The sequence below is a fragment of the Erpetoichthys calabaricus genome, chromosome 8 (genome assembly GCF_900747795.2).
Source record: "Erpetoichthys calabaricus chromosome 8, fErpCal1.3, whole genome shotgun sequence".
NCBI classification, from domain to species: domain Eukaryota; kingdom Metazoa; phylum Chordata; class Cladistia; order Polypteriformes; family Polypteridae; genus Erpetoichthys; species Erpetoichthys calabaricus.
The window spans coordinates 81,577,667-81,604,515 of NC_041401.2; the positions used below are offsets into that span (position 1 = coordinate 81,577,667).

Here is a 26,849-nt window from a genome sequence, read left to right on the forward strand (position 1 = left end):
GTTAGCTTCGGATGGACTGAGTGTTGGTTTTTTGAAAAGTGAGGTTATCAGAGGATGTTTGAAGATTTTAAGGAATGTTCTTGAGCCGAGTGTGGTGTTAATGATGTACATGATTTCAGGAATGAGTAAGGGGGAGATGGCCTGAAGGAGATATGAGGGAATATGATCGTGTAGATGGGGTGATTGGGGAGGAGGTTGGAAACATCAGTTGCAGACAGTGGAGAGAATGTGGAGAATTTTGGGTGTTGCTTGGAAGGAGGCAAAATGGGTGGCAGCGAGGGTGAGAACTGACTGCTGATGGCAGAGGTTGGTGGACGAGGTTTAAGAAGGGAAGTGAAAGCAGAGAACAGATAGCATGTGTCAGTGGTGGTGTTAATTCTAGTCTGGTAGAACCTTACCTTTGCATTGTTATAGCAGAAAGGATGGTCTTTGACATTGACCAAAATATACTTGGATATTTTATTATGGGCATGAGCTTATCACACATGGAAATATGCCACACTAATTTCAAAGAAAGCAACTGTAAAGCCAGCAAAATTAAGTAACTACATTATTTTCTGTAGGATCCTATTCCTCCTGAGCTTCTACATTTAATGGAACAATCAAAGGACTCCCTTCTTCAGAATTTGTTTGCAGCAGAGGAGAAAATAGACGAGACAAGACAGAGAAAATCTTTAACAGTGGTCTCCAGATTTAAGGTCTGTGTTGTAGGTGGTAGGTACATGCAAAGTATTAAGCAATAACACTTATATTAGATACCTATGTATGTCTAATGTGTGTGTGTTTGTGTGTGTGTGTGTGTGTGTGTGTGTATGTGTGTGTGTATGTATACATATATATATATATATATATATATATATATATATATATATATATAGTGATCCCTCGCTATATTGCGCTTCGCCTTTCGCGGCTTCACTCCATCACGGATTTTATATGTAAGCATATTTAAATATATATCGCGGATTTTTTGCTGGTTTGCGGATTTCTGCAGACAATGGGTCTTTTAATTTCTGGTACATGCTTCCTCAGTTGGTTTGCCCAGTTGATTTCATACAAGGGACGCTATTGGCAGATGGCTGAGAAGCTACCCAGCCTACTTTTCTCTCCCTCTTGCGCTGACTTTCTTTGATCCTGACGTAGGGGGATTGAGCAGGGGGGCTGTTTGCACACCTAGACGATACGGACGCTCGTCTAAAAATGCTGAAAGATTATCTTCACGTTGCTATCTTTTGTGCAGCTGCTTCCTGAAGGACATGCTGCACGGTGCTTCGCATACTTAAAAGCTCGAAGGGCACGTATTGATTTTTGATTGAAAAACAAACTGTCTCTCTCTCTCCCTCCCTGCTCCTGACGGAGGGGGTGTGAGCTGCCGCCTTCAACAGCTTTGTGCCGCGGTGCTTCGCATACTTAAAATCCAAACAGCCCTATTGATTTGTTTGCTTTTCTCTATCTATGTGACATTCTGTGCTCCTGACACGCACTCCTTTGAAAAGGAAGATATGTTTGCATTCTTTTAATTGTGAGATGGAACTGTCATCTCTGTCTTGTCATGGAGCACAGTTTAAACTTTTGAAAAAGAGACAAATGTTTGTTTGCAGTGTTTGAATAACGTTCCTGTCTCTCTACAACCTCCTGTGTTTCTGCACAAATCTGTGACCCAAGCATGACAATATAAAAATAACCATATAAACATATGGTTTCTACTTCGCGGATTTTCTTATTTCGCGGGTGGCTCTGGAACGCAACCCCCGCGATGGAGGAGGGATTACTGTGTGTATATATATATATATATATATATATATATATATATATATATATATATAATATGTGTGTGTGTGTGTGTATGTATGTATGTAATTATATATATATATATATATATAATGTGTGTGTGTGTGTGTATATAAATAATATTTTTTTTGGAGTAAGTGAAGTGTTGCATCAGCGTGTATCAGCAAAAGGAAAAAGTAAGCATTGTTTTTAACATGCTGTAAAAACATAAAACGATGGAGATACTATTTCAGTTGTGCAATCTTCATCACCTGCAGTTGTAATGTCTCTAACGTTTTTTTTGGTTTTATCAATCTTGGAAATAAACTTCACTTTTTTCCTTAATTATCTTATGAGCACCTTCTCTGTCTTGTTGTGTTTTCCATTATTTCCAAACCCACACCTCTTAGTTTTAATCTATTAACATCTTGACTGAGATACAGTTAGGTCCATAAATATTTGGACAGAGACAACTTTTTTCTAATTTTGGTTCTGTACATTACCACAATGAATTTTAAATGAAACAACTCAGATGCAGTTGAAGTGCAGACTTTCAGCTTTAATTCAGTGGGGTGAACAAAATGATTGCATAAAAATGTGAGGCAACTAAAGCATTTTTTTAACACAATCCCTTCATTTCAGGGGCTCAAAAGTAATTGGACAAATGAAATAACTGGAAATAAAATGTTCATTTCTAATACTTGGTTGAAAACCCTTTGCTGGCAATGACAGCCTGAAGTCTTGAACTCATGGACATCACCAGATGCTGGGTTTCCTTCTTTTTAATGTTCTGCCAGACCTTTACTGCAGTGGCTTTCAGTTGCTGTTTGTTTGTGGCCCTTTCTGTCTGAAGTTTAGTCTTCAACAAGTGAAATGCATGCTCAATTGGGTTAAGATCAGGTGACTGACTTGGCCATTCAAGAATTTCCACTTCTTTGCTTTAATAAACTCCTGGGTTGCTTTGGCTGTATGTTTTGGGTCATTGTCCATCTGTATCATGAAACGCCGCCCAATCAATTTGACTGCATTTAGCTGGATTTGAGCAGACAGTATGTCTCTGAACACCTCAGAATTCATTCGACTGCTTCTGTCCTGTGTCACATCATCAATAAACACTAGTGTCCCAGTGCCACTGGCAGCCATGCACACCCAAGCCATCACACTGCCTCCACCGTGTTTTACAGATGATGTGGTATGCTATGGATAATGAGCTGTTCCATGCCTTCTCCATACTTTTGTCTTGCCATCATTCTGGTAGAGGTTAATAATAATAATAATAATAATTCATTACATTTATATAGCGCTTTTCTCAGTACTCAAAGCGCTATCCACACAGGGAGGAACCGGGAAGCGAACCCACAATCTTCCACAGTCTCCTTAGCAGCACTACCACTGCGCCACCTGTGAGGTTGATCTTGGTTTCATCTGTCCAAAGAATGTTTTTTCCAGAACTGTGCTGTCTTTTTTAGATGTTCTTTAGCAAAGTCCAATCTAGCCTTTCTATTCTTGAGGCTTATGAGTGGCATGCACCTTGCAGTGCACACTCTGTATTTACTTTCATGCAGTCTTCTGTTTATGGTAGACTTGGATATCGATACGCCTACCTCCTGGAGAGTGTTGTTCACTTGTTTGGCTGTTGTGAAGGGGTTTCTTTTCACCATGGAAATGATTCTGCAATCATCCACCACCGTTGTCTTCCGTGGACGTCCAGGTCTTTTTGCATTGCATTGAATTCACCAGTGCTTGCTTTCTTTCTCAGAATGTACCAAACTGTAAATTTTGCCACTCATAATATTGTAACAATTTCTCAGATGGGTTTTTTCTGTTTTCGCAGCTTAAGGATGGCTTCTTTCAACTGCATGAAGAGCTCCTTTGACCGCATGTTGTCTGTTCACAGCAAAATCTTCCACATGTGAGCACCACACCTCAAATCAACTCCAGGCCTTTTATCTACTTAATTGATAATGACATAACAACGGACTTGCCCACACCTGCCCATGAAATAGCCTTTGAGTCAATTGTCCAATTACTTTTGAGCCCCTGAAATGAAGGGATTGTGTTAAAAAAATGCTTTAGTTGCCTCACATTTTTATGCAATCGTTTTGTTCACCCCACTGAATTAAAGCTGAAAGTCTGCACTTCAACTGCATCTGAGTTGTTTCATTTAAAATTCATTGTGGTAATGTGCAGAACCAAAATTAGAAAAAAGTTGTCTCTGTCCAAATATTTATGGACCTAACTGTATATAAAATGTAATGCTTTAGATAAGTATTACCTTTAATCAGCTCTTGTGTTAATGGTCTGTGGAGAAGTGACTCATGACTACATCAACCTGAAATTGCCAAATGCAAATATTTATTAAGATACATAGCGAAAAATGCATACATTTGGACATTTAAAATACCTTAAGTGCAATAATAACAATGGTCAACAAGATTGCATTTGATGGGTAGCCACTTAAAATGCAAGTAGACAGGAAAAAATAAAACAACCCTGTTTTATTTTTAATACTGTATATGTTTTTGTTCCGTTATTGCAGTCATCCCTGGAGAATTTAATGAATGTTTTGCACAGCACTACACCACAATATATTAGATGCATTAAGCCAAATGCTGAATGCCAACCAGCAAACTTTAAAAAGGATGAGGTACAGTATGGTCTTCGTTTTTTTTTTTTTTTTTTGTTTGTTTGGTACAGTTCTGAGACCTGATTATAACTTATTGAATTCAGTCATTTAATTGTGTCTGTTTTTCACACCAGCTTTTCCTTTGTATGATTGAACAGGATCCGGAGTATCCTGTCAGAATCTGGTGCAAGTCAAAAAGTAAAACTCATGTTACACCCACAGTCTCTCGTTTTATACTACTCAGTAAAACCCCACAAAAGCACTGTGAGAACATGTATGTTCCACTTTTTCAGTAACGGGGCCTGACATGTTTTTTGTAGATGTAACCACAGCACTGTACTATGCTTACATGCTGCCTATTCCTTGTTTTATTACATACATAATGGAAAGCAGCTATAGATTGTGATACAAAATGAATACAAACAATTTATCATAGAATGAGATATTAGGTTTATAGGTGTTAATGGAGTTATGAGACCATAAGTGTCTAATGACAGCTGGTTAACACAACAAGCAATTAAAAACAGATAGCTATTGTTCAAGAGTGAAATGAGCAGTTAGGATTTGGAAATCTAAACAAATGGATTAACAAAAATGTTGCTTGAGCAATATTTATTTCAGCTGCAATAATTTACTTTAAATTATGAAACTGGATTGGAACAAATACCTGTAGCCACCCTTCAGGACTGAACTCATACCAGTCCAGTCCAGAGAGTATACAGAGTGGCACTGCATTCTTACAGTGGTGTGCAAAGTATTCAATCCCCTTGAAAGTCATCATAATTTTCTGCATGGCAAAAGATTTGTACACATATTTTATTTGTTCAGTATATTTAATGTGAACTCTCTTGATGTAACAATACATTTCAAAAGTAAAAAAAAAAAAACATTTTCTGTAGATATTTAACTGTAGAAGAAAATCTAAAAAGTTAATGTTTGCATACGTATTCACGCCCTACACATTAATACTTTGTTGAGAACCTTTTTGTTGTGATAATAGCCTTAATTCTTTTGGGGTAAGTATGTGCTAGTCTTGCACATTGTTCAGGACTGATTTTTCCCCATTCTTCTTGGCAGAATTTATAGAGATCTTCTAGGTTGGTAGGATGGTGTCTCTGGACAGCCGTTTTCAAATAGTGCCACAGATTCTCAGTAGAGTTAAGATCAGGGCTTTGACTTGGTCATTCCAAAAGATTTCTGTTTTTGAGCCATTCCAGTGTTGCTTTGACCTAATACCTAGGGTCACTGTCATGTTGAAAGATGCAACTTCTCCCAAGCTGAAGGTTCACAGCAGACTGGAACAAGTTGTCCCGCAATATTGTGCAGTATTTGTGTCCATCCATTGTCCTTTCATCTCTGACAAGATTCTAAGTCCCAGCACATGAAAAGCATCCTTATAGCATGATGCCACCATCACTATATTTCACCATAGGTATAGTGTTTCTTGAGGCATGGGCTGTTTTATTTTTACTGCACACATACCTCTTTGAAGTCTGGCCAAAAAAGCTCTATTTTGGTCTCATCTGAACATAAAACCTTCTCCCTGCTCTTAAAAGCAATATGTGCTTTTATGTGGACCGTCTTAAGAAATGGCTTCTTTCTTGCTACCCTCCTGTAGTGGCCTGTTTTATGGAGTGCTCTTGAAATTGTGGAGCACCTTCACTTCAGTTTCAGCCAAAGGGCATTGCAGACTTCTGAGAGTGATGGTTGAATTTTTAGTAGCCTCTTTCACCAGTTGTTGTCTTTCTCTGATGTTTAGTTTTGAGGGACAGCCTGTTCTAGTGAGAGTCTATGATGAACTTTTCACTTTCTGATGATGGATCCAATAGTGCTTACCGGGACATTCAAAGTTTTCGATAATTTTTTGTAGCCATTTCCTGCCTTTTGCATTTCAATGACTTTGCCTATCACATCAGCAGCATGTTCCTTTGTCTTCATTTTTGCAGTGATTGTCCAACAAAGACTATGGTCCATACCAAGGGTGCTTTTTATATCCAGAGAGATATAAGGGACTCACAAGTAGTATCTAATTATGTTTCATTATGGTCAAATGACTGTCACCTTTGCATTGTTTGTGATTAATTCGTCATTTGTGTAAACCTGGAGCTTCCAAAGCACAGAGGTTTAAATACTTATGAAAATACTAACTTTTTGAGTTTTTCTTCTTCAGTTAAATGTCCACAAAAAATGGTTTACTTTGACTTTGGAGTTCACATTAAAAGTACTGAATGGATAAATATGTGTACAAACCTTTTGTCATGCAGAAAATTATAATGACTTTCCAGGAGAATGAATAATTTTGCATGCCACTGTATATGCTACCAGTAACATAGTAGTATACAGCTTATTAAAAGAATTATGGTAATTCAGAACGGTGTTGGAAGTGGGTGCAAATGCTTATACGTAACTGAAAATAATACAGTAAAGGTTCCTTACAGTTGCAGTAATTGCAAGAACTTAGTCCTACACTTGGTAGTCCACTTTGTTATGCAGTGTGGATAATTCTAAGAAGGAATTCTGCAAATTTAAACCATATATGCAGGCATATACATTTTCTGGGGACCCGGGTTCGTTTCCCGGGTCCTCCCTGCGTGGAGTTTGCATGTTCTCCCCGTGTCTGCGTGGGTTTCCTCCGGGCGCTCCGGTTTCCTCCCACAGTCCAAAGACATGCAGGTTAGGTGGATTGGCGATTCTAAATTGGCCCTAGTGTGTGCTTGGTGTGTGGGTGTCTTTGTGTGTGTCCTGCGGTGGGTTGGCACCCTGCCCGGGATTGGTTCCTGCCTTGTGCCCTGTGTTGGCTGGGATTGGCTCCAGCAGACCCCCGTGACCCTGTGTTCGGATTCAGCGGGTTGGAAAATGGATGGATGGATGGTATTAGGAATTCAAGTATACACAGACAGACAGACAGTAATACATGTTCATTTATTACTCATATTACATGTAATTTTGTGGGACATTTTTGCCACTGCGCTTGTATCTTAAGGGGCAAGACTGTTAAGTTTGAGGGTACTTTTTCCCCAATTAATTCCAACACTGACATACATAAATTCATAAATAGATAAATATATATACACACACTATGGTCTGAACACACACCAGAATGAGTAAAAAGAAAGAAAACTTCTGACTTGGCAGTCTCTGTCACAGTGAGGCATTATGCAAACGTATTGATTGCCCTTGGTTTAATGGAGTCCCAGTAGCATTTCTTGACACACTTCTGCTGAATAATTCATTGGCTGAAAATACTCAGTGTGTCAAAGAGAGGATGTGCAACATTATTAATAATGGCACACAGTTTTGTTTTAATTCTCTCCTTTGCTATGACCTCCTTGGGGTCCAGAGTGCATCCTATAACTGAGCCTGCCCTTTTAAGTAGCTTGTTACTTGTACTACATGATCTGTAGTAATGTGGATACAATGATGTTGTCAGTCAGTCGGTCATTGTCCAACCCTCTATATCCTAACACAGGGTCACGGGAGTCTGCTGCAGCCAACACAGGGCGCAAGACAGGAACAAACACCTGGCAGGGCACACACACACACCCACACACCAAGCACACACTAGGGACAATTTAGAATCGCCAATGCACCTAACCTGCATGTCTTTGGACTGTGGGAGGAAACCCTCGCAGACATGGGGAGAACATGCAAACTCCACGCAGGGAGGACCTGGGAAGCGAACCCAGGTCTCACACTGTGCCGCCCACAATGATGTTGTACAGTTGTGATTTGTAAGTTGCTTACAAAGAAAGCAAATAAACAAAATACGCTTGGAGACCTGAATATTTAAATGCTCAAGACAGTTATTTGTGACAAATTTTTATTGATATCAAAAATAGCAGCAGGTTTTTTTTTTATCATTTCATCTTTATTTGTATCTGGACATGGATTCGGCATGAGAAAATTATTTTTTGTATTGTTCTCTTCTGGTTGTTGAGTTTTAAATGTGTAAGTCTTCCCACAATCCAACCTCCCAAAAATATCTCTTCAGGTGATTACTCAACTAGAAGCCTGTGGCATTGTGGAGACAATTAGCATTAGTGCCGCCGGCTTTCCTATAAGGTAAATTTTTATGTATTTTTGACTTTTTTGTTAACAATATTTTACTGCATTTTGAAAAAAAATAAAAACTAAATAACATTGCATGCCAGTTATAAAGATGTACAAATAAATAAAGAAGGTGTACAGAACTGTATCAAAGTGACATAAACTGTACCATACCACTCAAAACATAGCACCATATTTGAAGAAAAATAACTGAGAGGCCAATAGTGATCTTGAAAGAGTTCAGTGGGTCAGAGAGGAGTAAAGGGACATTGTTTCAATAACTATATTTAAAGTTCTTTTTGTCTGTAGTACTAGAGTGTTGTACCGTGTTAGCCATTATGAATGCAGAGACTAGTCAAGCAAAATTACACCTTTTATTGGCTAGGCCTTAGGCCTTCAGGATTACATCTTGCCTGAAGAAGGGGCCTGAGTTGCCTCGAAAGCTTACATATTGTAATCTTTTTAGTTAGAGAAAAGTCAAACAAAATGATACCTTTTATTGGCTAAGTTCTTTTTGTTAAATTCTAAGTTGGCTTTACATTCTTGTGGTTAGATGAAACCAAAATAGAGCTTATGGTCAAAACTTAAACCATGGTATGTACTACAATCCTCACCTCTTTCCATGCCTGAAAAAACACTATCCCCACAGTTAACTGTGTCAACAGCATGCTTGCATATCAGCAGAGAACTGGCATTAGCTTAGCGTTAATGGATAAAATGTGAGAAGGGCCATGCCTAAAATATAACAAAAGAAAATCTACCTGATATCGGGACAACACAGCCAGAGCAACTTTGTGGTAGCTGAAGAATATATAGATTTCAAATGCCGATCACTGCCCTAAACACTTGAATAAGCTGTAGAAAGTCTGCTAAATGGAATGGGCAACATTCCTCCTAACTAGTGTAGGCTTGTAGGTGCTACCTACCCCAAAAGACCTTGAACTACTCTATTGACAAAAACGGACTCAACTAAAAATGTCAATGGCATGAATATTTATGCAAGTAGCATATTTGAGTTGTCATTTTAAGCTATCTGGTGTCAAGGACGTTTATTTAAAAAAATATTTTTCAGCTTGTGAGTTTTGAGGTGTGTTGGTATCATTTGTAATGCATTAAAATTTGAAAATTTAAAGGATAGAATTCTTTTTCAGAGCACTGTATGTTAAAATTCATTTTAGATCAAATTTTTAAAATGAAAACTTTGTGGACAGTGAGATCTTGCAAATGATACTCCTTTATTCTTTTGAATATAGATTATAAGTTTGTTTTATGTACAGTATGTTTCATATCTGTCAGTGACACAAAAATATTTCAACAACAAGATGATTTTGGTATATTATAATGAATTAATATGTTCATCCTTACTTTCATAGAGATAACATACTCTAAAGTATGGTCACTGTTTGGGACTTTTAACTGCTATTTCTTTATTTATGTTTGGCAGAATTCCTTACCTAAGTTTTCTAGAACGTTATGGAGTGATTGGAAAAAAACACTTGTCTTTGAGGCTGACTGCAATTGGCTGCTCACCCACCAAAAAGAGAAGAGGTGAATTTTTCAGTTTCCTTTCTTTGATGAGTTGTTAGGAAATTTGTAGAATTTAGCTTAATAGTGTTTAATATTTTCCAGTTAGTAGTTTATATTAAATGGCTAATTGTGGCACCAATACTAGGAAAATGAAAAATGTCTACTAAATTGAAACCCATAATTGCAAAACAATTAATATTTATTTTGAGATGATCTTGAAGTTATTCTAAGTCGTCTTATTTGCCTGTAAACTCTATACAGTACATGATTGGCTGTTAAAGGAGAGATTTACATTATATTTGCCACTGGTAAGAAATTTGCTCAGGGATACTCCATCACTCTCTCTACACGTGTTAACCTGTGTACATGTTTTCCACTGTGAAAATTTTGATTAATGCAAAATAGCATTAGTTCTCCATTCACTTACTTACATCTTGAGCCATTATAAACCGTGCACTGGCTACACTTCATTGATCTAAGGCTGAATACAACAACCCACCCCATAATGACCTTTGTTTGGCCTAACTTGCAGGTCATTATCACACATATACAAAAATAAAATCCCCTATAGCCTTTTTCACCTTCTGTTTACACAGTCAGCTGAGCCTCAGATCAGTTGTGTGTGGATATTAAGTGTTATTTGAAATATGGAGAGATGAGTGCCTCACCAATGGAGGTTTTTGATGAACTGAAAATGAGTATTAAAATATCCATTTTCCATCATCATCATATGACTTCTATAAATACTAGGGACATAAGAGGGAGAATACAAACCAAGCCAGTCTTTTCTGAATTATGATGCATTTTTGAAAGGTACCAGTGTTTATTTTTATGAAAGTTACGGCGATTTTACCGGTAATTCAACAATATTTGATATATTTTACAGCAGCTGTTTCCAAACTGCATGCATAAAACTGCATTGTTGTTTTCTCTAATAATTGTGCTTCCATGCTTTTGTTTAAAGTGCATACTGCATGTCATCAGTTTTTTTTAAAACACATTGCTGCTTGAAACTTATCTTAATAAGATTAGTTTTTTAAAATTGTTTAAATTTGTATAAATGTTATGTGTTAAATGTAGTTAACTAAGTTTTTTAAAGCTTTGGTTTAGTTCTTTGCTCAGTCCACATTTGTTTATTTTTGGAGCAATTGTCAGCAAAAAAAAAATAAAGTAATACATAAAAATAATACATAAATCTCACAAATGATACAACATAGCACCTCCAAAAATGGACAGGCCGACAAATAACTGTCCCCTGTGCAAATTGAAGAGTTTTATTTACATAACAGCCGCCAAGTGCATGTTAGTATCTTTTGCCGTGTTATCTTTGAAACATTGTTTGAGGTGATAATAAAATTTATTTTTGACAAAATATTGCTCAGATTAACATTACTGTATTACTTTGTTTTTGAATTACAAAATGCTGCTGTTTCTTTCCACTAAGCCTTTTTTTGCTTTCATTTTTATTTTAACTGCTGTGTCACATTTTGTCAATCCGGTACGCTTCATTCTTTTCTCTAGTGGAGGATCATGTGGAGAATGCTGAAGATATGCCCTGTGAAGCAGTTCAGGTCATTCTCATGACAGTTTTGTCAAGCAAAGGTTTAAATCTTACATCTTGTGACCAGGCTGATAGTCACAGGCTGCTTGTCCATTGTGGGAAAACTAAAGTCTTTATGACTCACTTGATGGTAAGTTTTGAATTCTTTGATTAAATAAACAATTGTATTTAACCTTGATTTGTATAAAATTTTAAGCTTAGTATTATGTTGTTATTCATAAGTTAATTGCCTTTTTGTAATAATCAGTGGTTTGATGTTGAGTCTTAACTTCTTGATATGCATATGCACCTGTAGTAAATGGAAAACAAGAGAAACATTACTGATGGCAAAGAGGGTATTCATGCTTTTGTTTTCTACTACATTTTCCGTAACATGACAAGTAATTAAATTAATTTTTGTCTAAGCAGATTTCCATGCAACAAAGTTAAAAATATTATTTTTGAAGAGATGCCCTGTGGCCTAGCTTGAGCTTTTTAGTATGCCATATTATATTACCTTAGATTTTTGTTGCACAAGTGGAATACAAAATAATAAAGCTACTTTTTATTTATTTAATTATCTATGTAAAATTACATTTAAACCTTCAATTTTAGTAAACTTTAATTTGTTACACTACCTGTATTAAAGGTATTGTGAGGCTGCAGGTAACTAAGTAACAGAGTTACTTTATTTGGAAAATACATGGTTTTTCTGTGTTTTTTTTACTCGTAGTTGTTGAACTAGTAAGAGGCCAAAGAATAATTTTCAAGTATATTAAAGTGAAAAAGTATAAGCATAAGCACTATTCCATATTTGCCCACATGTTTTTAACACTGAATGTGTTCAGATTTCCAGGAATAATGTAATACATGTATTAGTGAAAGGGCATATGAGAGAACAATTATTAAATTTTCATTTATTGAAAAAACAGAGTTATCTAACACTAAATTCCAGTGATTATTTTTGTTGCCTTCATTTACATAATTTTAAGGAGTTGGCAGTGCACTTCCATGATGTTGATTATCTAATTTGACATTTCTAACAACTAAGACTAACTAGTCTGCAATTGGCAAGGATAAAATCAGACAAGTTTTACTTTCTCGTTAGTTGGAGGGGATTGTGTACCCAGGAAAGTTGACAGACCAATAAACCAATGAATGCTCCTCCAGAAGTACAATGCATAGAATGCAGTGACGAGGAATAACGAACACATGTGTTTTGAGCCTCACAAACAGAAATGAAGTTTATCTGCCTGATGCCTCGTATTTTACTTACCGTAACAGTCAGTCAGTCAGTAACAGAACAGAAGAAATAATTAAAGGGCACTTGGGCAGAGATTGCTGCTAAATTCACTGCAGTTGTTAACCCTTTGTAAAGTGCCACTCCATCAGGCAACATGCTATTGGCTGTCCGGATAAAGGGCAAGCACAACTGCGCTGTATGATCAGTGCTCGGTCAGTAAATGTGACATTTGGCTGTGATTTTTCAGTCATGTAATTTGATATGACTGAATGAGATGACTGTTCCATGACAAAGTGTCACATAATGTGACATCATCATAAGTGGTGCAGTGTGAAAAAGTAATTTATCCAGAGTTAAATTAACCAGTTCCTAGTTCATGATCTCTTCTTGTCCTGACTATGTTCACTTCCTGGTCCTTGTGAAGCTCAACACTGCTTACCTTGCCAGTGGCAGAACACAGATGCTGTTTAGTAGCAGCCCTGAGTGGGTGAAAAGGAGCATTGGACCTCATAACTGTCTCTATATGCACTGCTGCTGACCCATTAACTACTCTTGGCAGGAATCAAGAATTTGAACTTAATATGTGTTGCAACAGGGAACCAGTGTTACATGAAATGAGGAGTGATATGGTTGAAGACAAGATGTGCTGTTGTATTTAGAATCCTCTGTAATGGCTTGATAGCACATGCAGATACTCCTATTGGTAGAGAGATGTAGCAATCAAGATTTGACAAGACCAAAGCCTTAATCAGGAATTATGCTGCATACTCTGTCAATTATGGGTCTGAATCTGTGGATTTTATACAGATTGAATCTGCAAGAATGAGAGACAGTTGTAATGGGGTTTGTTGCTTATCTGCAATCATCGCCACTAGCATTGTCTCCCTGTCATTTGTGTATGCCAACATAGACTATAGTGCATCTGGCTGACTTTGTGGCCTTGTGAACATCATCTATAGTTGTGCTTGAAAGTTTGTGAACCCTTTAGAATCTATATATATAATTCACTAAGCCGACAGAACAGGCAAGACAACCATGGGATACGCACGAAATAGCCATGCCCGCCAACTCACAGAGACCCGCCCACCAACGCTAAGACGATGGGATACGCCGACAACACAGAGCCACGCCCACCAACTCTAAGACCATGGGACGAGAACGCCCGCCTGCCCGCCTGACTGTTACCAGCATGTAAAACCATCGCAGCTTTTAACTCACAAACTGCAACAACTCACCAAACAAGGACACTATGTCTCTCGAGGCATTCACACTGCCGGGAGACAACCATGGGATACGCAGAAAATAGCCATGTCAGTCAACTCACAAAGCCCAGCCCACCAACTCGAGCACGCATCTACCCACGCTCTCAAGGCATTCACAGTGCCTGCTCATGTGCCCAGACACAACAACTCACCAACTCGCTTTCATCTTTGCTACAGTACACATGCACCACAGAGTCACGTTGACTTTTCATTATTCTTTTCGGTTTCGGCTGCATTTCTATATATAATCCACCAAGTCATCTGACCATGAGATACAAACGACAGAGCACCGCCCAACAACTCGAACCGATACAGAGACACGCCCACCAACTCTAAGAGCATGGGACGAGAACGCCTGCCCGCCTGACTGTTACCAGCGTTCACCGCAATATACTGGAGTGTAAAACCATCACAACTGCTAACTTACAAACTGCAACAATTCACCAAACACACATCAGACACTGTCTATATCTAAGAAAATATATAGATACAGTAATCCCTCACTTATCGCGGGAGATAGGTTCCAAGGCCGACCGCGATAACTGAATTTCCGCGAAGTAGGGACACCATATTTATTTAATTATTTAACGTGTATTTGGACGTTTTTAAACCTTCCCTGTATTGTTTACAACCCACCATTTACTCTATTAATAACAGGGACAACTGCTAAGCAATATGAAATCGGTAGATAAGTTTACACTTACTGTATAGCGAAGTACACATATCAGCTTGTAGGCGGTCATGACGTCGTCGACCTTGTTGCAAAGATTCCTAAAGCAGATTCCATCCAGACTACTGCCTTATCACATCCACTTGCAACTCGTTTTGCACCCTGGTTAAAGGACACTGCGGCCGTAGATCTTATATGCTTTTCCTCCTTTTTAAATAAAAAGAATCGGTGTCCTGCAGCGGTGTAGCTGTTCCCTTCCTTCAACATATCCAAAACTTTTACCTTTTCTGCAATCATTTGCATCTTCTGTTGGTGCTTGGACATGGCCCCTGAAGCAGTAGCATGTTAATGCTGAATGAGTGAGATGAGACTTCCTGGTTAATGCAACACTCCGTCGCTGAGCCAATCAGCAGCACACAGGAGCTTAACTGCGTGCTCTGATTGGGTAGCTTCTCAGCCATCCGCCAATAGCATCTCTTGTATGAAATCAACTGGGCAAACCAACTGAGGAAGCAAGTAAAAAGACCCATTGTCTGCAGAAACCCGCGAAGCAGCGAAAAATCCGCGTTATATATTTAGATATGCTTACATATAAAATCCGCGAAGTCGTGAATCCGCGAAAAGTGAACCGCGAAGTAGCGAGGGATTACTGTACTCATTATTCCCCGGCATGCGTCCACCCAAGCTCTCAAGGCATTCATAGTGCCTGCTCATGTGCCCGGACGCAACAACTCACCACACACAAATTTTGCTTAATTTGACTCAACACGGGAAACCTCACCTGGCCCAGACACAGAGAGGATTGATAGCTCTTTCTCGATTCTGTGCATGGTGTTGCATGGATGTATTTAGTTGGTGGAGCGATTAGTCTGGTTAATTCCGAAAACGAATGAGACTCCCTACTGCTAAATAGTTACGTGATCGCCAGGCGGTCGGCGTCCAACTTCTTAGAGGGACAAGTGGCTTTCAGCCACGTGAGATTGAGCATTAACAGGTCTGTGATGCCCTTGGATGTCCGGTACTGCACGCGTGCTACACTGAATGGATCAACGTGTGTCTACCCTCTCGTGATGGAGACTGGGGCTTGCAATTGTTCCCCACTAAGTGCGGGTCATACGCTCGCACTGATTACGTCCCTGCCCTTTGTACAACCCCCCACCCTCCACCTCCCTACTACCATGGTCGGGTGACTTGGTGGATTATATATAGACAAACAGCCAGAACCGCAAAGAACAATGAAAAGACAATGTGGCTTAGAAGTGCACAGACGAAAGCGACTCAGGTTAAGAGTTGGGGGCGGGCACATGAGCAGGCAGTGCGTACTGAACGATGATTGTATGTTGGTTCATAGCGTGCATTGTTGCAATGTTACTTTTCTTGGTGGTTTATTAAATTACGGATTTTGCAAATGTTCATTTTTTTCCCTGTGCTTAAAAATCATTAAAAAAGCAGCATGATTATGCGGCGGCTAGTTTTCTATATTTCTGCATAAATTTGACCTAAAACATCATCAGATTTTCACTCAAGTCCTAAAAGTAGATAAAGAGAAACCAGTTAAACAAATGAGACAATAATATTATACTTGGTCATTTATTTATTGAGGAAAATGATCGAATATTACATATTTGTGAGTGGCAAAAGTATGTGAACCTCTAGGATTAGCAGTTAGTTTGAAGGTGAAATTAGAGTCAGGTGTTTTCAATCAATGGGATGACAATCAGGTGTGAGTGGGCACCCTGTGTTATTTAAAGAACAGGGATCTATCAAAGTCTGCTCTTCACAACACGTTTGCGGAGGTGTATCATGGCACAAACAAAGGAGATTTCTGAGGACCTCAGAAAAAGAGTTGTTGATGCTCATCAGGCTGGAAAAGGTTACAAAACCATCTCTAAAGAGTTTGGACTCCACCAATCCACAGTCAGACAGATTATGTACAAATGGAGGAAATTCAAGACCATTGTTACCCTCCCCAGGAGTGGTCGACCAACAAAGATCACTCCAACAGCAAGACGTGTAATAGTCGGCGAGGTCACAAAGCACCCCAGGGTAACTTCTAATCAACTGAAGGCCTCGCTAACATTGGCTAATGTTCATGTTCATGAGTCCACCATCAGGAGAACACTGAACAACAATGGTGTGCATGGGTTGCAAGGAGAAAGCCGCTGCTCGTCTGCAGTTTGCTAAAGATCACATGGACAAACCAGAAGGCTATTGGAGGAATGTTTTGTGGATGGATGAGACCAAAATAGAACTTTTTGGTTTAAATGAAAAGCATTTTGTTTGGAGAAAGGAAAATGCTGCATTCCAACATAAGAACCTTATCCCATCTGTGAAACATGGTGGTGGTAGAATCATGGTTTGGGCCTGTTTTGCTGCATCTGGGCCAGGACGGCTTGCCTTCATTGATGGAACAATAAATTCTGAATTATATCAGAGAATTCTAAAGGAAAATGTCAGGACATCTGTCCATGAACTGAATCTCAAGAGAAGGTGGGTCATGCAGCAAGACAACGACCCTAAACGACCCTAAGCACACAAGTCGTTCTACCAAAGAATGGTTGAAGAAGAATACAGTAATCCCTCCTCCGTTCTAGAACCCTCCGCGAAAGGTGAAAATCCGCGAAGTAGAAACCATATGTTTATATGGTTATTTTTATATTGTCATGCTTGGGTCACAGATTTGCACAGAAACACAGGAGGTTGTAGAGAGACAGGAACGTTATTCAAACACTGCAAACAAACATTTCTCTCTTTTTCAAAAGTTTAAACTGTGCTCCATGACAAGACAGAGATGACAGTTCTGTCTCACAATTAAAAGAAGGCAAACATATCTTCCTCTTCAAAGGAGTGCGCGTCAGGAGCAGAGAATGTCAGAGAGAGAGAGAAAAGCAAACAAATCAATAGGGCTGTTTGGCTTTTAAGTATGCGAAGCACCGCGGCACAAAGCTGTTGAAGGCGGCAGCTCACACCCCCTCCGTCAGTAGCAGAGAAAGAAAGAGAGAGAGAGACAGATAAAAACAAACAATCAAAAATCAATACGTGCCCTTCGTGCTTTTAAGTATGCGAAGCACCGTGCAGCATGTCGCTTCACGAAGCAGCTGCACAGAAGGGAGCAACATGAAGATAATCTTTCAGCATTTTTAGACAAGCGTCCGTATCGTCTAGGTGTGTGAACAGCCCCCCTGCTCAATCCCCCTACGTCAGGATCAGAGAATGTCAGCGTGAGAGAGAGAGAGAAAAGTAAGTTGGGTAGCTTCTCAGCCATCTGCCAATAGCGTCCCTTGTATGAAATCTACTGGGCAAACCAACTGAGGAAGCATGTACCAGAAATTAAAAGACCCATTGTCCGCAGAAATCCGCGAACCAGCAAAAAATGCGCGATATACAGTTATTTAAATATGCTTACATATAAAATCCGCGATAGAGTGAAGCCACGAAAGGCGAAGCGCGATATAGCGAGGGATTACTGTAAAGTTAATGTTTTGGAATGCCAAGTCAAAGTCCTGACCTTAATTCAATCGAAATGTTGTGGAAGGACCTGAAGCGAGCAGTTAATGTGAGGAAACCCACCAACATCCCAGAGTTGAAGCAGTTTTGTATGGAGGAATGGGCTAAAATTCCTCCAAGTCGGTGTGCAGGACTGATCAACAGTTACTGGAAATGTTTAGTTGCAGTTATTGCTGCAAAGGGGGTTCACACCAGATAATGAAAGCAAAGGTTCACATACTTTTGCCACTCACAAATATGTCATATTCGATCATTTTCCTTAATAAATAAATGACCAAGTATAATATTTTTGTCTCATTTGTTTAACTGGTTTCTCTTTATCTACTTTTAGGACTTGAGTCAAAATCTGATGATGTTTTAGGTTATATTTATGCAGAAATATAGAAAATTCTAAAGGGTTCACAAACTTTCAAACACAACTGTATTTGATCCCTTTCAGATTTGCTCATTTGTTTATATGATTGATGTATGTATTGTGGTGACACACTTAAAGTACTGTTGCAGCAATACAAACATTCAAAAATCACCATAATGGAACCATTTCCAGTTATTATCCTTTTTATTAAAGGCTGAAGGTTTGTGTGTATGACAATATCAATCTCCCATGCTGATTTGTAACACAATTGGTTGACTGCTTCTGGTTTCAGTAAATTGTTTATATACACACATAGATACAGGTATACCTTCACTAATCCGGCATCAATTTCAGAATTTCCAGGCCAACTGCACCCACCTGCTGTGCTCCGATTTAGATGTGCTACATCTACAGTTATATGAAAAAGTTTGGGAACCTCTCTCAGCCTGCATAATAATTTACTCTACTTTCAACAAAAAAGATAACAGTGGTATGTCTTTCATTTCCTAGGAACATCTGAGTACTGGGGTGTTTTCCGAACAAAGATTTTTAGTGAAGCAGTATTTAGTTGATGAAATTAAATCAAATGTGAAAAACTGGCTGTGCAAACATTTGAACTTCATAGACCGGTGTGTCCAATTATGAGAAAAGGTATTTAAGGTGGTCAATTGCAAGTTGTGCTTACCTTTGACTCTCCTCTGAAGAATGACATAAAGATTGTTCAGTATCATGGTTTAGGGGAAGGTTACAAAAAGCTATCTCAGAGGTTTAAACTGTCAGCTTCAACTGTAAGGAATGTAATCAGGAAATGGAAGGCCACAGCCACAGTTGCTGTTAAACCCAGGTCTGGCAGGCCAAGAAAAATACAGGAGCGGCATATGCGCAGGATTTTGAGAATGGTTATAGACAACCCACAGATCACCTCCAAAGACCTACAAGAACATCTTGCTGCAGATGGAGTATCTGTACATTGTTCTACAATTCAGCACAATATGCACAAAGAACATCTGTATGGCAGGGTGATGAGAAAGAAGCCCTTTCTGCACTCATGCCACAAACAGAGTCGCTTGTTGTATGCAAATGCTCATTTAGACAAGCCAGATTAATTTTGGAACAAAGTGCTTTGGACTGATGAGACAAAAATTGAGTTATTTGGTCATAACAAAAAGCGCTTTGCATGGCGGAAGAAGAACACCGTATTCCAAGAAAAACACCTGCTACCTACTGTCAAATTTGGTAGAGGTTCCATCATGCTGTGTGGCTAGTTCAGGGACTGGGGCCCTTGTTAAAGTCGAGGGCCGGATGAATTCAACCCAATATCAACAAATTCTTCAGGATAACGTTCAAGCATCAGTCACAAATTTGAAGTTACGCAGGGGTTGGATATTCCAGCAAGATAATGACCCAAAACACAGTTTGAAATCTACAAAGGCATTCATGCAGAGGGAGACGTACAATGTTCTGGAATGGCCGTCACAGTCCCTGACTTGAATATCATCGAAAATCTATGGGATGATTTGAAGCAGGCTGTCCATGCTTGGCAGTCATCAAATTTAACTGAACTGGAGAGATTTTGTATGGAAGAATGGTCAAAAATACCTCCATGCAGAATCCAGACACTCATCAAAGGCTATAGGAGGCGTCTAGAGGCTGTTACATTTGCAAAAGGAGGCTCAACTAAGTATTGATGTAATATCTCTGTTGGGGTGCACAGATTTATGCACCTGCCTAATTTTGTTATGATGCATATTTTCTGTTCATCCAATAAACTTAATGTCACTGCTGAAATACTACTGTTTCCATATGGCATGTCATATATTAAAAGGAAGTTGCTACTTTGAAAGCTCAGCCAAAGATAAACTAAAATCCAAAGAATTAACAGGGGTCCCCAAACTTTTTCATATGACTGTATTTATGTGTTGGCACACTCTTGTAAACACAGGTAAGTACAACTTTCTTGTTTCCCACATTTACAAGTATGGACCACTTAACAGCCTCATATGGTTCTGAGCAGACATTTGTAAAGCGATTTCCGTCATTAAGTGGACCCACTTAATTCAGGTAAACATCCTTCTTCCCTAGTAAGTTTGTCTAACTATTCGACAAATTCTTCAGCTGGCTTCACATGTGCACTTACAGCCACTCACTTTCACACTTCTTAAAGTGTTAGAACGATCCTGAGCTAACAGTAAAGTGCACATCATACTCAGGTTCAGCTTTTTGTTTTAACATTTCAAATAGGCTCCGTGCCTTTGCCATGATCGTCACAGTGCTCAGGGGTATTCAGTTTTGGGTGTGGTGCTTTATCCAGTTCATAAGCAACTTTTCTATATCCAATATGGGTCCTGAGTGTCATTGTTTCATTAACCTGGTTATTTGTTCGTGTGACATGATTTACACAGTGGAAACTCTGGGAAGAGCCTGGCTGTGGTTCGCAGCACTACATGGTGCTCTTACCACACAATACACCGACTACAAGACATGATTATCCGATAGTTGTCATTACTGCCGAGTAAGATATTCCCCCCGTAATCATAATCTTACCTGTGCCTGTGTGTTTCTTTAGCTATTCCATAAAAATTTCACTTACCTTTCATTTAACATTTCTTTTTATTGCAAGTATTCAACTTGCATTGTTTTATCTGATATTTTAAAGGTAGGATGAGGTGGTTAACTGTTGTTTACCTGTACCCATTAAACATGTTACCTGTGTCTGTACAGTACATTACGTCATTAAAATTTCATTTGCTTTTTTCATGTTTCCTTTATTATCCAATCTATACTGGTTTACATGGTATTTTCAAGGTATTATGAGGTGTTTAGCTACTGTTTAGACCTGATCCTTTTGTGATTCGGCATTTTCACTAATCCAGCACTACTCGGGGTCCTATTGGTGCTGCATTAGGGAAGGTCTACCTGTACTGTAAAAGCCGTGAAATGTGTTTAATGTTATAGGTATTTTGCAAAGTTTTTGGATTTAATAAAAAATGATGATGAAAAATGTTGGAGCTCCCATCCATCCCTCTTCTGTTTGCCCAATATTTCTGAATAGTTACATTTGGTAATTTGTGTAAGTTCTTCAGTATAATACAAGATAATGTGTATGTGTGCCTTAAAATACTAAATTATGTTCATCTAAATAATTGCATCTTTGCTTGTAACTGTAACATGTAAGTAAAGGAGGGCTGTGTGTAGGGTGATTGTTACTTATCTTTTTTTTTTTTTTTTTTTTTTAAAGCTAGAACTGCTTGAAAATGCCAGAACACGGCTTCTTTCTCAGAAGGCCTTTTGCATTCAGTGCAGCTGGAGACGATACCAGAAACGGCAGCACGAAAGACATAACCGAGCAGCAACACAAATACAAGCAGGTATGAAATGAAATCGGTATAAGCCAGCACTCCTGTATCTGTGCTAACGTAAACTGAACTTAATAGTTTTAACTTGCCAGCAGGCACACTGCATACAATCAGAATCTGTAATCCATCTGAATCTTAGTATGTTTGGCCTCGGCCAGTACTTGGATGGAAGGCCAACAAGGAGAAGCTGGAGTTGCTGCTGAAAGAGTATTGGTGAGGCCAGAAGGAGGAGCTTACCCATTGCTCTGAATGTGGATCCCAATGCCCCAGTGCAGTGACAGGAACGCTGCTATAAATATGGTGCTGTCCTTCGGATGAGATGCAAATTCAAGGTCCTGACTCTCTGTGATCCCTGGGCATCCTTCGTAAAGAGCAGGGTGTATCCCGATGTCCAGGCTAAATTGTCCACCTCAGTCTAGTCATTCTGGCCCCATAATCATCCTCTGTCTATAAATGGCTAACTGTCTTGAACCCCTTGAGAACCAATAGCTAATGTGTGGTGAGCGTATTGGTTCAAAATGGCTGCTGTCGCATCATCCAGGTGGATGGTACACATTAATGGTTGTTGATGTGGCTCCCCACTCTCTATGTAAAGCTCTTTGAGTAGTGAGAAAAGAACTATATGAATTTAAATAATTGTTAACTTAGCTTTTCTCAAATCAGTGTTGATTTCAGTAAATGTAATTTACATGAGTTTGTGAATTTCCCTTATGAGAATATATCTTACGTGTTAATATTCAGGTAAAATATTTTCTGTTATTATTGTGATATCAAAATAACCGTATTTAGTTAGGTTATATATTATATTTGTTAGGTAAATGTTACGGCAGCAATGCAGGTATCTTAGAGTTTCAGTTTACCTATTTAGATGTGAGAAGCCTAGTGGTGAAATTGTTTGGTTCTTGCTGCCTCTTGGATCAATTTTCCCAAAGAAATAATAATAATAATACATTTTATTTAATAGGCGCCTTTCTTATCACTTAAGGTCACCTTACAATAAAGTTAAACAATAATTAATAAAATAAAAACAAGAAAATGATAAATCACAAAGCAATAATTAGTAAACAAACAAACATGACAGGCAGTAAGAGTATAGAATTCATAATTGATATGCCAGCTTGAAAAGATAAGTTTTGAGTTTTGAGAAAAGTTTACATCCTGTACCTAGTATCCATCTGCATGAATGTTTCCCCCAGATACTCCTGTTTTCCTTCAGCACCCCAAAGATGTGCCTTGCGGGTTAACTGGCAATTTTAAAATTGGTTGCAGTAAAATGATGGTTAGTCCAGTGCTAGTTCCTGCAGTGCACCTGAACTGTAGATTCAAGACCCCTTTTAACCCTGAACCCGTTTAAACATTTGAGAGTGTTGAGTTGGGGTTAGTGTTAGATGTGTCTTCAGAATGGTGATATATATTTTAAAGTTCACATTTTATCATACTGCATACATAAATTAAGAAACAAGACAAAGAACAAGATTTCAAAAATGTTTTTCTCTACATGAATAAATGCAAATAATTGACATGATTTTTCATATATACATGTGTGTGACATCTGCTGTCTATAAATATATGTATATTTTTCTTCATTTTTTTTTTTGGTATTTCTGTATCCTACTGAAAAGCTGAGGAAGCAGATTAACCCTGTGTCATGGGCTATGCCAAGAAGGTATTGTCAATACATGAAGATGGCCCTTCGTTACTAAGCATTGTAACTTAGTAAAGATTCTTTGTATATACTTGTTTTTCAAAGTGTTTGAAATTTTAATGTGGGGAAACAGCCAAATGATTGAATTACAGGAAAGACATGGGCTTCAGTGAATTAATAAACACGCTGCACTTAAAAAAAAAAATAATTTGATGTATTTACCTCCAATATCAATTTTGAATTGGGCATTTGATTAAAAGGATATCTTCACACAGTGACACTGCAAACATAATTAAAATCTTATGAAACTGAAAGGAACCAGAACCACGATAGATGTATAAGGAGCAAATTGTAGACTTGAACACAGGAAAACATGATAGGTCATCGGCTACTTGTCCTTGAAATGGACAAGCAGGTATGGGAACTGTTCAAACTCCAGTAGTATAAAATCACATTTTACTGAATAATACTTCAAAAATGTCTCTTAATATTCATGTAATAGTTTAATATTTAGCTTATTGTTTTTCCTTATTTTCATAACACATTTTTAGTGTATAAACAGTGTCTCCGAGTTAAAATATGCTAACAGAGGTCTCCATTCATTGCCTTTAGCTGTTAGGTCATGGCTAAGGAGGAGGAGGAAACTAAAACAAGACCAGGCTGCTAGAGCAATCCAGAGAGCATGGAGAAGATGGAGGGTAAGCTTTTGAAATACGGGACTGCTTTTTGAAATACAGTGGAACCTCGGTTCACGACCATAATTCGTTCCAAAACTCTGGTCGTAACCCAATTTGGTCATGAACCGAAGCAATTCCCCCCATAGGATTGTATGTAAATATAATTAATCTGTTCCAGACTGTACAAATTGTATGTAAATATATATTTTTTTTAAGTTTTTAAGCACAAATATAGTTAATTATACCATAGAATGCACAGCGTAATAGTAAACTAAATGTAAAAACATTGAATAACACTGAGAAAACCTTGAACAACAGAGAAGACTAACACTGCAAGAGTTCGCACTATAGCGCTACGAACTGCTCGCTAAAAACACTTTTTTAATGAGTTTTAAGCACAGGGAAAAAATGAACATTTGAAAAATCTGTAATTTAATAAACCACCAAGAAAAGTAACATTGCAACAATGCACGCTATGAACAGATCGCTGTACACAGAAGTGAAAACAAAAACAAGCCCGGTGCATTCTTTAACTGCCTTCTCTGCCTTATGCGTCCAGCCCCCTCTCGCTTGCTTGCTGTCTCTCTCTCGCACGCCTCTGTGTGTGTGTGTGTGTGTGTGTGTGTCGCGCTCTCTCTCTTTCTCTTATGCAGCACAGGGAGAGACTGAAGACTTGCGGAAATCGACACGAACAAACCGAAAGGAAAAGTGGCTTGTTCGTATACCGAGTGTATGATCGTGAACAGATGCAAAAGTTTGGCGAACGTTTTGGTCGTAAACCGATTTGTACGTGTTCAGAGATGTTCATGAACAGAGGTTCCACTGTACCAGAATTTCATTCAATATATCTCACTTCCTCATGTTCAAAAAAAAGTTTAAAGAAAGTTTTAAGTTTTATTTGAGTCTTTGGAAACCAGTATGTTTTTAAAAGGTCAGCTAAAAAAAAAATTAGTTTTTATGTGATAAAACATGAGCTTTTTACATTTAAAAAAATCTTTAGGAACACTTTCTGACAAACAGAAAATTTTGTACATTTATTTATATATAAAAAAAAAAAATGATGGTTGATCTGAATTGTTTTTTTTTTTTGACCTAGGCTGTGATGGATGCCTTGGCTGCAGCAGAGCTAGATGACACAATGGTAGAGGAAAGCCACTGTGAATCTCTCCATGGTTCATCTGCTGGAGGAGTCACTGAAAACTTCATGGAACCTCTAGAGGGTGCTACTTTGTCTTCTAAAGCAGCTGACTTCTGGTCTTGGCCATTTAGACTCATCCTCCCCTCTGCTCCCACCTTGAGTGTGACTATTAAAGCCAGTGGATTACAGAGGTTGGGTTCAGTTCTTACCGCTTTGCAGTTAAATTTCGGGATCAGCAACTACAAAGTGGAAACAAATCAATTTGATGAAGGAGTTGCATCAATCCGAGCCCGGCCACAGGTGGGAAATTCAATAGGGGGTTGGAAAAGGTTTGCATTTGTTCTTATAGTGTGATGGAATTTGACTGAGAATATCTTTAAATAATGTCATAGCAACAATTACTGACAACCCTTGATTTAATGGATTCAGATGTGTCCAATGAATCTGAATTGTGTATTCTAAGTACAGTAAAACCTTGATTATGCGTCAGGGGTCGGGACCAAGGCCATGACAGATATGAGAAAAAATGGATAACAGAACAGCTACTTTAAAAATGATAGACAGTAGATTAGTTTAGCAAAGTCATATTTATTTACAAATCAAAACTATATTCACAAAATATAATATAGTATTAATAAAATGAATTATTTCATATAATATTGTAATGACTAGCGTAATAAGCAAACATAACTCAGAGGTATTGGAGTTTTCTAGATAGATAGATACAGTAGATACTTTATTAATCCCAAGGGGAAATTCACATACTCCAGCAGCAGCGTACTGATAAAAAAAAATATTAAAGAACAATAAAAATGCAGGTATAGCAGACAGTAACTTTGTATAATGTTAACGTTTACTCCCCCTATTTTATGCTTTACTTGGAGTCTTCGTTCCGTAACAAATGGTGCCTAGTCTTATACTCCAATATCTGCGTTACAGAGCACACCTCCAAAATGATAAAAGAAAGCTTTCCCTACCAATCAGTTTATCTCCTGCCACTCACATTCTGTCTTTCTCTATACCGCAAACACTCCTGCCTATTGTCTCCTGGCTCTCAGCTCCAAACTTCCTTCCGCCGCACCAGTCACTCCTCTCCTAAGAGGCATGTCCGCCCCTTACAGAATAGAAGCCCTTCACTCAGTCCCATCACTTACACAGCATTCCACCCCTTTTGTCCCCTCACAGCACATCACAAGCTGCCTGCACATCACAATATATTAACAAATCATAATATAACAGAATTTAAAAAGAAAGTTTCAGAACAGAAGAACATTAACATTAATAACATTACTATCAGTGGTTTCCATGTTCGACACATTTTTCAATTTTGTCGGCATAATGCTTTATATCATTCACTGGTCGTCTTCTTCCTCTGTAAATTAAAGCAGTACTTGAAGCACTTTCACCGTTTTTGTAAACATTTTAATAATTTCAATTTTTTGCAACAATTCCAATACCACATGCTTATGTTTATTGGCCCAAACAA

The 26,849-nt window shown here is 38.4% G+C and overlaps 1 protein-coding gene across 1 annotated transcript in view; it reads left to right on the forward strand.

Moving 5' to 3' along the window:
• LOC114655762 (unconventional myosin-XIX) overlaps positions 1-26,849 on the forward strand; it is a 75,995-nt gene that overhangs the window by 45,204 nt on the left and 3,942 nt on the right. Inside the window, exons 16-23 of the mRNA XM_028806978.2 lie at positions 564-698; positions 4,310-4,417; positions 8,388-8,458; positions 9,888-9,991; positions 11,492-11,661; positions 21,786-21,915; positions 24,161-24,246; positions 25,322-25,663. Coding sequence (XP_028662811.1) covers positions 564-698; positions 4,310-4,417; positions 8,388-8,458; positions 9,888-9,991; positions 11,492-11,661; positions 21,786-21,915; positions 24,161-24,246; positions 25,322-25,663 — 1,146 coding nt within the window. The remainder of the gene's footprint in view (positions 1-563; positions 699-4,309; positions 4,418-8,387; positions 8,459-9,887; positions 9,992-11,491; positions 11,662-21,785; positions 21,916-24,160; positions 24,247-25,321; positions 25,664-26,849) is intronic.